Source organism: Plasmodium coatneyi, chromosome 12 (genome assembly GCF_001680005.1).
Source record: "Plasmodium coatneyi strain Hackeri chromosome 12, complete sequence".
Classification (NCBI taxonomy): Eukaryota; Apicomplexa; class Aconoidasida; order Haemosporida; family Plasmodiidae; genus Plasmodium; species Plasmodium coatneyi.
In genome coordinates, this window is record NC_033567.1 from 4,216,249 (window position 1) to 4,227,743 (window position 11,495).

Consider the following 11,495-nt stretch of genomic DNA (forward strand, 5'->3'; position numbering starts at 1 on the left):
AATGAAGGAACACTTGTCTTAACGGGTAAATTTTAACCAGCCGCTCCGTTGTGCGCCTCGAAAATTAAGAAAAAAAAACAAACATCACATGATGTGTATGTACGTACGTAGTTACATGTTCACCCCAAGGCGTTGCTGACAGCTGAGCAATCTACTTAAAAGGACAAACTTGATTTCGCCTTTAAACGTTCGTGATCCTTTTACGTGTTACTTTATGGGGACTACGTATTTAAACCAGGATGTTTCTTTTTTCATTTTCCTGAAGGGACACTTCAACATAACCGTAACAATGTGACATTCCGCTTAAGTGTGAAAAAAGAAAGTCTGTCACTTCCCCTCTACATCACGAAAGCGGCGAACAGTCGAACAGGTTTGCATTTTCCCGCCAAGGGGGTACTACTCTTCCTTTTGGAGGAAGTAAGCTGCGTGCAAAAAGGCGCTATTGCATTGTGCAGATGTGCTACCCCGGTGAGGTAAAAAAAAATTTTGTGGGGAGTTATGAAAATTTACGCACAAAAAGGGGTACCTGTTTTGCCCTTTCGATAGGATACACATTGGCATATTCCTCAATGTGCTACTATGCGAATATACCGCTTGGTGGGGGAACAGCTATGGCACCACCCCTATAACACATCTCCACTTTTCGCGGAAACCCTCTCATGGCATAAAGGAAGAGTACCTTCTTAAAATTAAAAATCTGTTCTACTTGGTCAAAAACACTAAAAGTTCAAAAAGTTCAGATGACGCATAAAAATTGCAAATGCGTTTTTTGTTCATGTTGGGTAGGGGGTAAAACACAAGAAAAGGAACACGTCCGTGCGCACGGGTGGAAAAAATGAATTATATTAATATTATAAATATATATATATATATATTTTTTTTTTTTTTTTTTTTTTTTTTTTTGCATGTGTATGTATGTCAACGTGTGCATTTTTTATTAGTAATGTATTTTTGAATTTTATTTTGTAGGCCTGGAGGTGCCTACTCAGGTGCTGCGTGGTGGAATGCTTTCCCCTGTGGGTAACACACTCGAGGGACACGTACAGGAGAAAGCATTTTCACCAGTCCACCATTGGGTGATGACCTCTGTCAGTATGAACACAACGAGTGGAAGCATCCATGCAAGCATAAATGCATGTGTGCCGCAAGGGAGGGTGGCCCCTTACAACTTATCCAAGTAGTTGTCCAACTGCGGCATTTCGACCTTAATACCCTTTCTCTCTCTAATGTTCATAATAATTTTGTAGGAATTTTTGTTGGAGTCAAATGGATCATCATAAAGTACAGACCAGTGATCAAACACACATTGTGGGAATGCTTGTCCGGAAGTGGCAGCTCGTAAAGCAGAGGTGAAACCGAAGGATTCTGCGACGGGGAGATGTGCCTGTATTTTTAGTAGTGGCGTACCTAATTTCTGATCTTCTGAAATAACAATACCTCTCCTTTTGTTTAATACTGAGTAGACTCCACTGACAACATCTTGTGGGCAGCTAATATCAACAAGGTAGATGGGTTCTACTAATCTTGGGAAAGCAGTCAATTCACAAGCGTAGATACATTTCTTACAAGCAGGCATAATTTGTCCAGCACCTCTATGTATAGCATCAGCATGCATATGAACGTCTAACATTCTAAACTCACAACCTCTTAAGTTTTCTTCACATAAAACTCCCTCCTTGGATGCCCATTGAAAAGCTGCTACACAGTGCACCTTAATTTCATTCATGTACTGGATACCACTGGTATTATCGGTCAACAAATTGGGTCCAATAGTTTCTGGTCCGAATGCCCAGATTTTCAAGGCTAAGTTTTTATCCCACTGGTAGTTACTGTGTAGGTAATTTGCCCTGGCTTTGGGATCGTCCTTATCTGATACTTTGCTCTTGTCAATATCTTCTGGTAATCCTTCAGCTAATGGGAACGCTTTCATAAAGAGACGGTTGTGTTTGTTTGGTGACTTACCCAAACAGGTGATGGAGGATTCTTCTGTAACCGTTTCTCTATACGAAACAACGGGGTCGGATACGATAAAGTCAATCTGTGCATATTCGTCTTTTAAATCTTTTAAGCAAATTTCAATGTGTAATTCACCACAACCGGAAATGATATGTTCTCCTGATTCGTCTGTCTGGCACAGGACTAATGGATCAGACTTGGCTAATTTCTTAAGACCATCAACTAGTTTTGGTAACTGCTTGCTATCTTTAGGCTTCACAGCAACACGCACAACTGGAGACACACTGTACTTCATATCAGCAATGTTATGTGCTTCCTTAAAAGTTGTAATAGTTCCTGATTTTACAATGAATTGATCTACTCCTACTAAACAACAGGTATTACCACATGGGACATCCTGCACTTGTTCGGTATACCTACCCATCATGAGAACAGTCCTCTGAATATTCTTCTCATACAGATCCGTTTTCTCTCCTGGTACGTAATGTGGACCTTGGATTCTTACCTTCTGTCCTGTTGCAACTGTTCCTGAGAAAACACGACCAAAGGCGTAAAATCTTCCCTTATCAGATGTGGGCACCATTTTCGATATGTACATCATAAGAGGACCATTTGGATCACAGTTACGAATAGCATTGGCAGCTTCATCATCCATGGGACCTTCATAAAGATTCTCTACACGGTACTTCTGCGCTGTGGCTGGGGATGGCAAATGCGTGACAATCATTTCGAGGAGGGTATCTCCTGCTGGTAACCATAACTGCATTGCTTTTTTTAGTAATTGTTTTCCTGTTAAATTTTTATCATCTCCTTTTAATTCAACTCCGATATTTGTCAACATCTTTGTGTACTTTTCCTTATCGTCATTCATGATGGATTGACATAAATTTAAAATGGGCTCCATGATGAATTGGCAGAAACCTCTCTTATATCCTTCCTGTTGGTTTTTGGACCACTTCTTCGTCTTGGCATCATAAAAGCTGTTACCCCACAGACGCTGCATCATTTTGCTCTTCTCGATACCAAACTTTTTAGAGTAAATTCGAGAAAACGTTTCTAAGGTAAATGCCCAGCCTTGTAAACCTGAACCGAAGGACACTGTTCCCTTTTCTGGATAAACCTGAATGTCTCCCATCAGCTTGTCTGTATAAGTGGAAATAATCACATTCACACTTTCAATCGTTCTGGCAAAGGTCTGATAAATATCTTCCACTTCCATCTGCAATTCTAGCAACGCTCTGTCCACTTTATTCACATGCAACACTGGCTTGATTCTTTCTCCTAACGCTTGGTACAACACCGTTTCTGTTTGAACACACACTCCTTCAATGGTATCCACCACAACTAACGCACCATCTGTAACTCTCAGTGCTGCCGTAACTTCTGATGAAAAATCAACATGTCCTGGGGAATCGATTAGGTTAATAAGAAAGGGTTTCTTTCCTTCTCCATCTTCCAAATCGTGCTCAAAGTACATAGAAATACCGGTCGACTTGATGGTAATGCACCTTTCCTGTTCATCTGCTCTGGTATCCGTAAAACGCGCATCTCCTGCATGTTTGCTAGAAATAATACCAGCTTTGGAAACTAGAGAATCAGTTAAGGTTGATTTTCCATGGTCCACATGCGCTATAACGGACATGTTCCTGATCTGCTTGGTTTTGTTCATGATCTCACGAACCTGATCCACTGTGAAGTTCACCATTTTGTTCTACAGTTATGTATGCTTCAATGGGGGGTAGGTTGGTTTGGTTTTATTTGGTTCCTTCTTTGGAGAATATTGCGCGCTGGGGGGTTCGGGCGGAATACGCGAATATGGTATGCGTAACTGCTCAACAGGTAACCCCTTTTGTGTTTTGCTTTTTCCCCTTTTTTAACCCTAGCGGGATATATATTCACGCGCGCAGGGATAGGAGTACAATTCAGCAAGTACAACACGCTTATATGGGAACGTGTTCCAACTGGTTGCTCATATAGATATAATTTATAAAAACAGGCTCTAAATACTTTTTTCTGCTTTTCCGTGTGACACTTTTTTTATCCCCCAGGGGAATTGTAAAATACTGCTGTAATATACGCACGGGCGTTTGTTTTATGCTCGTGCTACAATTGAACAGTTGGAAGCATTAGCGTATTTTTCATTACTTAAAACATTCGCTGTTATACTCAAGTATTGAATTTGCATATATTTGGTGCGTGCGCGGTACGCAAAAGGTATATTATAATACGTAATGTTTCTCAAAAAATGTTCATAAAACTTGGTTTTCTTTTTTAAAAAAATGCTTGCAATTTTTCGTTTAATTGTTTGCACGAACTGCTAACATTCCTACATTTTTTTTTTTAAGATAAGCTATCAAGGTGGTAAAATATTGTTACGGGTTTGTGCTTTGCGCAATCGTATTTCCCTTTTTTAACTTTGCGTTTTTGGCTTTACTCTTTTTTTTTATTAACACGATATGTAGAGAAATTCATACGGGGGCTTGGCACAAAAATAATGACCGAACGGTGGTAATGCAAATGCAGTTAGCCAATATAGTGTATGTTCTTTTTTCGGGCAATTATTCCCTGCAGGGAAAAATGCAATATTTATGCTGTAATGCAATATGGTTCAAAAAAAAAAAAAAAAAAAAAAAAAAAAATCGGGGGCAGTGTACGCATTTATTATATTTCCACGTCACTATGTTGGGTTGCCAAAAATATGTGCTTTTTTAAAGGCATAAAAAAAAAAAAAAAAAAAAAACAGCTAAAAAAGGTATTGTTATCAGAGTAAGCAAAGAAGATGTATTTCCTTTTCCCGAACATCAGAAATGGTAGCAGGAATATTGTTACCCCCCTAATATGTACCTACAGTTGTGCTAGCATACAATTTCATGTGACAAAAAAAAATACCTACATAAGGGGTGAATGTTCCAGGAGGGTATTATAACTACGTAGCGATTATAGGGCGAGCATAAATCGAAAATTTTTTGTGACATTTCCTATGTGAATTTTCCCCCTTAATGAGAGCGGAAAATTGACCATTCGACTGTTTATTAAAAGGAACAGAGTGGTAGCAATCATTCCTTTTTGTGTATGTTCATCCTGCGCTGCGCCAGTATACATACCTTCTTTCCACATACATATGAAGTACGTATATTTTGGAAAACAACGAGGGAACACGGTTGTGCACCGCGCAAGGCAGCACGGTACGATCGCATATAAAACGTACGCACGTTACGTGTACGTATGCTGATATGTAAAATAGGTACGAACATAAGCATACAAAATGTACGTTATAAGTGTTCTCCATGGACCGCTAATGTTGTGATATGATCGCGCGCAACAGCTGTACATGCTGTGCGTATCCCTAATTGGTTGGGAAGATGCCCAAGTACCCGTTTTTTATTCTCAAAATGGGAAAAAAAAATTCCCACACAACGATGCGCGTGTTATGTTGCGATGTTTACAGGATGGCATACCAGGGTTTGGCCCTCCTTAAGTTCAACATTTACCAGTTTAATGATGAGGGAAGGGAAAAAAAAAAAGAAAAATTGCTTCCATTGATATTTATTAAAAATTACGCATCACCATGGCAGGTTTGAATAGTCAATATCCTTTAAATGCGTCATAAATGCGCTACAATTAGAGCATGGTTTGCGTGGAACTGCACGAAAGGTCTGTTCGTTTGGTCCCCCCAAAACGGGAAATTGTGCCTGTACGCGATGTGTACCTTTGGGGAAGTTGATGCCCCAGGAGTGCAATCTTGTGAGTCACATTAATCTCTGACAGCACAATTCTTTATTTTGTGTGTACTGTTTGGACCATTGCTCAGCACTGTAATGAAAGAATGGTACTATTAAAAAAGTAAAATCGGTTACTTGGCGGGGAAATTATTTACGACACGAAGAAAGAAGCCAACATGTTGTTCACGCCATTACATCAAATGAGTGTGTAGAAAAAAGGCGTAAGATGTCCAAGCCATCTTAGCCGCTTAACGCATTTGAGAAAATCTCGCAGGAGTTCCTTCACATGTGTTGAGAACATATTAAATTGTGCCTACATTTGGCAACAAGAAAAAAAAAAAAAAAGAAAAAAATGCCGTAATGTGTCCTTCACTCATTCGCCTAGCCAAATGAATTAAAAAAAAATGTACATGTACAATAAAACAAAATAGGAATGCGCCCTCAAAAGGGTATAAATATGACGGACGTGAAAATTTTCCCTAAAGTGTAGCCTTCCACAGCTTCTTTTCATATTGTTGGATGACACATGGAACGGGGCTTCGTACGTTCAAGTTTCAATGCGCAAAAAAAGCAACGCCATTCGTTCGTACAGGCCTGCATGTTCCCCTCAAATAATATGATGTAAACATTTGGAGGGAGACTCACACGACTGGGCGGGTTTATTTTATTTTACTCGCCTTTGTGCCATTTTTTTGATTTGAATTTTTCAAGGCGTAATTTTGTATATTCAATTTGCGAAAAATTGGAGGGCACATTGTGATGTATATACCTCCAAGGTGGGTACAAATGATAAAGTGAAGGTTGCGCATTTTTAACACTTGGGGTGAAACAAAGCCTGACAGCGTTATCAGTTGTTTGTGTGTAAATGGCCCAACTGTTGCGGATCTATGTGTACACCGTGTATGCGCGCAGATGAACGCAACACGGACATATGTTCTTTTTGCTGATGTTAAATCTCTCCATTTGTGCATTTGTAGAAAGGGCCTTTTGAAAACATAAGGCGCTGCGCATTTAAGCAATCGGCTTTGACGAAATCGCAACTGTGTTAGTGGCACGTAAAAGCAAATTATTTTTTCCAATCGCCCTGCTAATGTGCTACAACCCATTGGGTACTTAAAAGGGAAAAATTACTGAAGGTTATATTTGCCTTCGCAGAAGATAACGGAAGCATGTTTTGCAAAAAATCGGGAACTCCTCATATTTAAGTGAAGAGGGAAAAGGGAAAGATTCCCAAATGTGTATGTCAATCTGTTTATGATTACGCCGGGACACACACATTTACGTCGTAGCAAACGATTGAAAATTCTGCGCATAGTTATTTCCGCGGGGTTGCATTCCGGTAAGCAGGTGAGACCGCATGACGGCACTTAGGAGGACATTCCCGCATTCACTTTTACAAATTATCTACAAAAGTAACTAAACCGGTTAGCTTAAATAAGAGAACAAGCTTCGACGTGATAAGCAGGATGCGCAGGATTACACGCCTTTGTGATGAAATAGTTGCCAAGGGGACCGTCCTGTAAGTAGGAGAGACGCAGCACGAAACGAGGCAAAAATGTTCTCCCTAATAAAGTCCGTCTTTTCCAACGGGCAAGAGGGGAAGGAGTTGAACGTGTTAATAATCGGAGAGTGCGAATCAGGCAAAACGAGTCTGTTCAATCTGATCGGCAGTTTTCACAACAAAAGCAAATATGACATGTTAAATACGGTAATACCCACGGGGAATAAAAACGGCACTTGTGCCCTCGGATTTAACACGAAGAAAATTACATTCAATAGAAAGCCTTTAAAAATATATGACTTGGAAGGCACGGCAACAAACACGACAAATATTTACGACTGCTATTATGATGACGCGGACGTTATATTTTACGTGATTGATGCGAAGGATGAGAAGCACATTTTTAATGCGATTCTTTATTTGTCTTGTTTAAGTTCGAATGGGAGGCTGTCTCGGGGGGGACTTCCTGATGGGAGCAACACCTGTAAAAAGGGACGGCAATTTTTAAAACCTATTTTCATTCTAGGAAATAAATCCGAAGACACGTCAGCCTTTTTTTCCGCTCCGTGTATATCCAATTATATAAATTCAATAGATGTGTACAAAAATGAAAAATTCTGGCAGTTCCTTCTGTCGAGTGATAACACCTTTTTGAAGCATTACCTGAGCGTGCTGCATCATAGGGTTCTAAATTACGCCTTCGCTGATGGGGTAGACGAAGAACAAACCGACCAGAGGGAGGTGAAAAGGGAGGGAAATAAGGATGGTAAAAATGGGGATATCACAGAAAACACGCCATGTGACATCGTGAAGGATATAAAGAGCGGGCTAAAGGGGGCCATCACTGTAGACGACATCGAGAATGATCCCCTCCTGGAAACGTTACTCAAAAAGATCGTTAGCGATAATGTGAATAATTGCAAACGTATGCCCATACAAGTGTATAATATTAGCGTACTAAGAAATAAAGGAGTGTATGAAGTGCTTGAAAAAATTTTTGACGAATATTTTTTGAGCGGCATGTATACAAATGGGGGTAAGGTATGTAATAACACCCGCCCTGGGAAGACAGAAAAAAGGGGGGAATACGCAAACGAGCATGTGCCTCTTAATGGAAGAGGTAGATCTGATTGTACTATTCAAGGTGAAACTGGCAGGACAGGAACACATTTGATACATGTGTCTGGAGAAGGGTGTGGCCACACGGGAAAGTCAAGTCTTCACCCCAGAAATTGCAGAACGCACAACGTAGAAATGACGGAACATTTGCACACCGCGCCAAACAGTGCTTATGTGATGTACGAACGGAATAGCACTTCGGTGAATTTATTTATTGAGCATATACAGCACCTATATTTTGGGAAGAGCACTTTTGATAATGTGCCAAAGGAGTTTTTCTTCCCCCATCAGGGGAACGCAAAATATAGGAAAAAATATAAAATTAAGAAGAAGGACCAGTTGGGAGGAAACGGAACTGCGGCGGGACTGCAAAAGGGAGAAGCAACCCAGCAGGTGAAAAAAACTTACGATGCTGATGACACGTATGAGGAGAAGGAAACCCTCTGCACAGACAGAACCATGTCGATTGATAACACCCCGCTAGAGGACAAGGGAATACCACAAGATAAATCAGGCGAGGGGGTAAGGGAACACACAAAAGGTCAAGTTAAAGCGGTGGGTGTAAATGCTATCTCAGGACGAGATGGAACGAACGCGGAAGTTAAAAGGGAAGAGTTGGACAGCGAAACGGGTGAAGTGTCAAATAGAACAAAAATTGAACAAAAGGGGGAAGTCATCCAAGTGGGCCAAGCCGCAGAGCTGATCAAAGGAGTGATGCACCCAAATGGTGGTGAATTCATAGAAGACGAAGCAGATAGTGAAGGAAAAAAATCAAGGGACCTTTTCCAATCTGATAAGGAAGAAAGTGATCAGAATTACGCAAACCACACCCACCATACAGACTATTCGTCAAATGAGGGGACGCCAAAAAGTGGAAGCCCCCTTTGTGAAGAGAATCATATAAATGGCCACGTCAACCATGGTAAGAATGTCATGCGCAAGGGAAAAATTAACAAGAAAAAATACTTCATTGTGGAAAAAAAGAAAAAAAAGAAATTTCTCCACAGCGGTAAAAAAATAAGTGATGTAGAGGAAAATTCAAGCAATTCCCTGGAAGGCGTTAACCTGATGAATGTTATGCGGGTAGATTCGCTTAACAAAATTTAGGCATCGAGGACGCTGGAAGAGGTGATGCGTGACCAAATTGAAGAATGCAAAAAAGAACACTTTTTTTTTTCGTTTTTTTTTTGTTCGTATAAATTACATTAATGATGATGTTACCTTTTTAAGTTTTCCAAATTATGTGAATCACCTTTTGTCCAGTAAAAGGGCAAAAGTGGTGCAAATATATGTATGTGCTGGTATAACGAAAAAATGTAAAGGCAAAGCCAATGGTAATGCCCAAGTTGGGTTAAAAAAGGAAGGAGAAAAGGGGGCGTATGGCGCTATATTGCAATGATCAATACGCTGGTGTGGCGAGAAGATGAAAAAAAAAAACGGCTAGACGTTCTCCACAATGACAGAGGTGGAGGTGCCTAGGTAATTATTTATAGAAGCGCAACCCAACTTCATGTCAAAGTTTTTCAACACAGTAATGAGCGAAATGAGGATCCTCGATCCGGAAACCGAACTTGGATGTCCTATAGATAAAGCACCGCCATTTACATTCACATTAGAATGATCCAGGTCTAACTTGCGAATGTTGTACACTACGTCTAAAGCGGAGGATTCATTAATCTCGTAATAATCGACGGAGGATTTATTTATCTTTTTAAGACACTTGATAATTGAGTGAGAGATACTGAGTGGAGCATCAGAAGGGTAGACGGATGCATGATCGTATGTTACAATTTGCACTAACGGATTTATTTGCAGTTGGTTTATTTTCTGTTCACTCATAAGTACAATTGCACAAGCACCATCTGCCAACGGTGCAGTGTTACAGGTCGTTACGACAGAGTCAATACTTAAATTACAAATATCATCGAGGTTATATTTTTTGTACATTTCATCCGTTTCGATAACCGTTTTTTCATTTGTGATGGGATTTTTCTTCCTTTGAATTATTAAAGGAAACAATTCTTGTTGAATTAAATTATCGCTATACGCATTGGCTGTTCTTTTAAACGAATTGACCACATATGCATCGAGGTCTACTCTGGGGATTTTATATTTTTTGCAAAACTGTTCCATGTTATTATTTTTTTTTAACTCCTTCTTACTAACAATGTAGTCGTACCCATCGTGGACGATGCTATCATTTAGGGGGCTATTCCCGAGGTGATACTTTTCCGTTCTTATATTTTTTAAGTAAAAAGGGCTTTGCGACATGGATTCCATGGCGCCAACTACGCAGATGTCCTTCCCGCCTTTGATTAGCTCATAACCGAGGGTCACGGCGTCCAGCCCTCCGCAGCACAGGTTGCTTACCAGGTGCGTCTTCGCGTTTAGGTTTATCCCTGCAGGGGTGGGTGTGAATACATTGTAGGAGGGGCACTTTAAACGGGTGATCACTAATTTGGAAAGAATCTTCTTCCTTGCGTGCATAAGTTAGCAGGTCAAAATGACTAACCCGTCGAAACTACCACCCTCTGGAGGGGCAGCGGGCCGCACCCCGCGGGGAGAGACTGTCCGAAGATTAGGCAGTCCACTTCGTCTTTTTCAATTTGACTTCTCTCCAGGGCCTTCAAAATGGTTGGGCCGGCTTCACATTGAGGTGCAAAAAAAAAAAAAAAAAAAAAAAAAAAAGATGCATATGTATAGATCGAAACATGCACATTTGTTAGGGCGCCTCTTTGCAGAGGAACCATTCTAACCTAACTTATGCACTGGTATTTGTGACAGGTTCCCACCGAGGGAACCGATGGGCGTCCTGGCGTAGCCCGCCACGAACACCCTTCTCAAATTGTTTGTTGTCGTCATTTTTGTATCGCTCTCTCTCCCTGCCAATGCGTGTCATTGTGGAATTTGCGTTTTATTTTGGAGTGACTTAGTTCTACGCAACTATGTGCGTGTGCAATTGTTGTGAAGAGTTGCGATCCAATTTATTCACATACGTGAGATGATAAATTATGGCAATACGTTAGGCGCCACTACAACTACTCAGATGCAACCTATGCCTCTACGGCGCAGCTCTGCATACCGCGATATGTGCACGCGTTTCTGGGCTTGACATAGCAGTTGTGCCATTTTTGAAAAAAAAAAAAAAAAATTCTGACTCTCCCTGTCGCGAAAAGAGAAATGAACGGGGTTCCTTC

General features: G+C 40.6%; 3 protein-coding genes across 3 annotated transcripts; 1 reads left to right on the forward strand and 2 right to left on the reverse strand.

The window, feature by feature from the left end:
* Positions 1-1,162: 1,162 nt before the first annotated feature.
* Positions 1,163-3,661, reverse strand: PCOAH_00046090 (Elongation factor 2; the record flags this gene model as incomplete). The annotated part of the gene is made up of 1 exon (XM_020061393.1): positions 1,163-3,661. The coding sequence occupies one exon, from the start codon at positions 3,659-3,661 to the stop codon at positions 1,163-1,165; it is 2,499 nt and encodes an 832-aa protein (XP_019916769.1).
* Positions 3,662-7,233: 3,572 nt separating this feature from the next.
* On the forward strand, positions 7,234-9,405 carry PCOAH_00046100 (Uncharacterized protein; the record flags this gene model as incomplete). The annotated part of the gene is made up of 1 exon (XM_020061394.1): positions 7,234-9,405. One exon carries the CDS (start codon positions 7,234-7,236, stop codon positions 9,403-9,405), a length of 2,172 nt encoding a protein of 723 aa, XP_019916554.1.
* A 333-nt stretch (positions 9,406-9,738) lies between these two features.
* Positions 9,739-11,255, reverse strand: PCOAH_00046110 (Acetyl-CoA acetyltransferase; the record flags this gene model as incomplete). Its single annotated transcript, XM_020061395.1, has 3 exons — positions 9,739-10,697; positions 10,811-10,942; positions 11,055-11,255. 3 exons carry the CDS (start codon positions 11,158-11,160, stop codon positions 9,739-9,741), a joined length of 1,197 nt encoding a protein of 398 aa, XP_019916268.1.
* Positions 11,256-11,495: the final 240 nt, after the last annotated feature.